This window comes from Penaeus vannamei, chromosome 33 (genome assembly GCF_042767895.1).
Source record: "Penaeus vannamei isolate JL-2024 chromosome 33, ASM4276789v1, whole genome shotgun sequence".
Classification (NCBI taxonomy): Eukaryota; Metazoa; Arthropoda; class Malacostraca; order Decapoda; family Penaeidae; genus Penaeus; species Penaeus vannamei.
Genome location: NC_091581.1, coordinates 16,603,112 through 16,605,611, shown reverse-complemented (window position 1 = coordinate 16,605,611; position 2,500 = coordinate 16,603,112). Strand labels below are relative to the sequence as shown.

General features: G+C 45.5%; 2 protein-coding genes across 2 annotated transcripts in view; both read right to left on the bottom strand.

The window, feature by feature from the left end:
- Positions 1 to 1,357, bottom strand: part of LOC138867919 (uncharacterized) — a 3,158-nt gene extending 1,801 nt beyond the window's left edge. Inside the window, exon 1 of the mRNA XM_070145024.1 lies at positions 459 to 1,357. The gene's annotated coding sequence lies outside the window, so the exon portion shown is untranslated. The remainder of the gene's footprint in view (positions 1 to 458) is intronic.
- The window catches only part of LOC113819365 (beta-1,4-glucuronyltransferase 1), a 13,434-nt gene that overhangs the window by 3,849 nt on the left and 7,085 nt on the right, over positions 1 to 2,500 (bottom strand). The window contains exons 3-4 of the mRNA XM_027371599.2: positions 1,779 to 2,486; positions 1,379 to 1,579 (exon numbers count right to left, since the gene is read on the bottom strand). Coding sequence (XP_027227400.1) covers positions 1,379 to 1,579; positions 1,779 to 2,486 — 909 coding nt within the window. The remainder of the gene's footprint in view (positions 1 to 1,378; positions 1,580 to 1,778; positions 2,487 to 2,500) is intronic.

Below are 2,500 nucleotides of genomic sequence, written 5' to 3'. Positions count from 1 at the left end.
GAAAACGCAAGTAATAACAAAGGAACTACTAATAATAGCATATAAAGTGGAGGAAACGATAATTGTAAATTCGCAACAATAGGCATGAATAATATATGCGGGAAACGGAAACATTACAATGATTGAATAAATTGAAGTGTGGTTATTTGCTGAGAAAAAAACACTACTTTACAATCTGAAGACAACAATAATACTATATTCTGAAAAACGCAATTAACACAATACACGTCAATTAAAGAATGGTTAAAGCTGAGAATGAGGTGGGGGAGTGAGGTGGGTATTGTCACAGTGATCTCAGTGTGTGACTTCGTTGTAAGTTAATACAATTATTAACAGTCAGAAATTGTGTAATGTAGAATTAGTAGTAGGATGTTCGTCAAGAAAAGGTAACAAATGTAAGGTGTGGGTGGGTTTAGGGAGGGCAGATAGTTAAACTGGCACTGTAGAGGTACACTTACTCTTAAAAGTAGCGAGGCAAATCGGTGTCGTAGGGTCGAAGTGTGACAATCATGGCTATGCTGGCGAGGGTTTGCGAAGACTTGACGAGGTAGGTGAGTCAGTTGGGAATGCATCTTCTGCGACTTCTTCGGGAGCGTAGCACAGGCGTAGAAGTGTGGCAGACATGATGTGGGTAGGCGTGGATCAAAAGGTCTTGGTAGCGATGGCTGGCGTTAAGGCAAGGAGACACTTCAGCAGGAGCTGATCTTACAGGAACGTTCGGCGTTGTGAGGTTCTTCCACCGCTAAGCCACTAGTTGTGATGTAGTTGGGGGCATATGGGTGGTGGCGAATGAAAGGGGACTTGCTTGAGAAGTTTATGGGGAAGGTAAAGGTTTGACCCCCAAGAGGGACCCCGCGCCCCTAGTGCCGAGGGTAGAGTGTGACCTCCTGTCCTGTGACTGCTTCTTCTGTCTGCTGGGTCTGGTCTGCCTCTTCTGCTTCTCAAGACGTCCTTATATTCTGCGACTGCTCTCCTGCTGCCGGGTGCCTGTTTCTGATTTGTGGGGTGCCGGACCTCCGGCCGTGACAAGGGGGTGGGTTCGCCGGACTTGCACAAGGCAGAGAAAGTGCTTGGGCAAAGGAAGCTAGGAAGGAAGGCAGCTGCAAGGTGCGAAGCCCAACCCATCCGGTGCTGCATATTGTTGACAAATCGGATTTTAGTGTTGATGGTAGAATGTAATATTCCACAGGTATAAAATACTTTTATAAAAGAGAGGGAGGGAGGGAAGGAGAGATAGATGAATAGAGAGAGAGAAAGAGAAAAAAGAAAATAATAGATGGATAGATGTATAAATAGAGAGAGGGGGGAGATAGTGAGAGACTGAAATTGAGAGAAGAGAGAAAACTTTTTAAAAATAATAAATAGATAAAACACCAACCTGACTATAGCGATTGCACCCAAACCCAACAAATCGCTCATCGAAGAAAGGAGCATTGATCGGCAAAACTAGGATCGGTTCCCAGCGCTCTTCGTAGGTTTCGATGTCATAGAGGACTTTATATTCACTTAAATCCCCTTTCTCTGGTTGCACCTCCCAGCGATCGTGGAATCGACCATTTCCCTGATTCTTGCTGTACACCTTAAAAGAATGTAAGGTTCACCGAGTTATTTTTATTTTATTAGCTGTCTTTATCTGTTTTGGAATGTTAGTTTTCAAGGATAGATGTCTTTGGGGGAATTCTTTTTCAAAAATGTAAAACCAATATCAAGAATGATGTTTTACAGAGGATAAAAAAGAAAAGAGAGAGAGAGAGAGAGAAATTGGCTGCCCATTTTACCTCTTTGTGGAATATGCGAGCTCTGTGATTTCGTATCAGATCCAAAAGTTCTGTCTTATCACTCGGAAACTCAGCATCGTCCTGTATTTCATAGAGTGGTACTACATAAGCACATTTCTTGCATGGCGCTGACTGCTTCGTAGTGTTGAGAAAGCGGGACAACTTTCTGTTCATGTAGGGTGATGCCACCATATCAATGTCGACGGTGAGGACGTTTTCACAAGGGCATGCTCGGCGGGCTAGGTTCCTCATGTGGTTCTGCGGGTAGTGTTTTATCCCGGTCTGTTTTGGGTCCCGAAGAAGAATCGTCAGGCGTCTGTTCACTTCTTCTGGATCCGAACAGCTAAGAGGAGGTGCTTTGTATTCAGAGGAGAGTTTGGGCGGATACTTCCTGGGGTACATTATATGGAAGGACACGTTCTCTTGAACAGCGGGAAAGCAATGTCTCAAGTAAGATACCATAGCAAGGGCCACGGCATAATCAGACCCTGAAGCATAAATGGCCATGGACACTGGCCCTCCAAAAGCCTCAGCTTGTCGAGCCACCCAGAAGAGGCGGTCTACGCTCCCCTGGGTGATGAGACACACCTGAGAGCTCCGAGTGACTTCCTCCCACCGGGTAGCGGGCCAGAGGAATGAGTGGCTCAAGTATTTGCCCTTTTCGGCCACATTGGCAAAGGCCTGGGACACCATATCGGTTGAGTGTGCCTGCGATTCAGAGA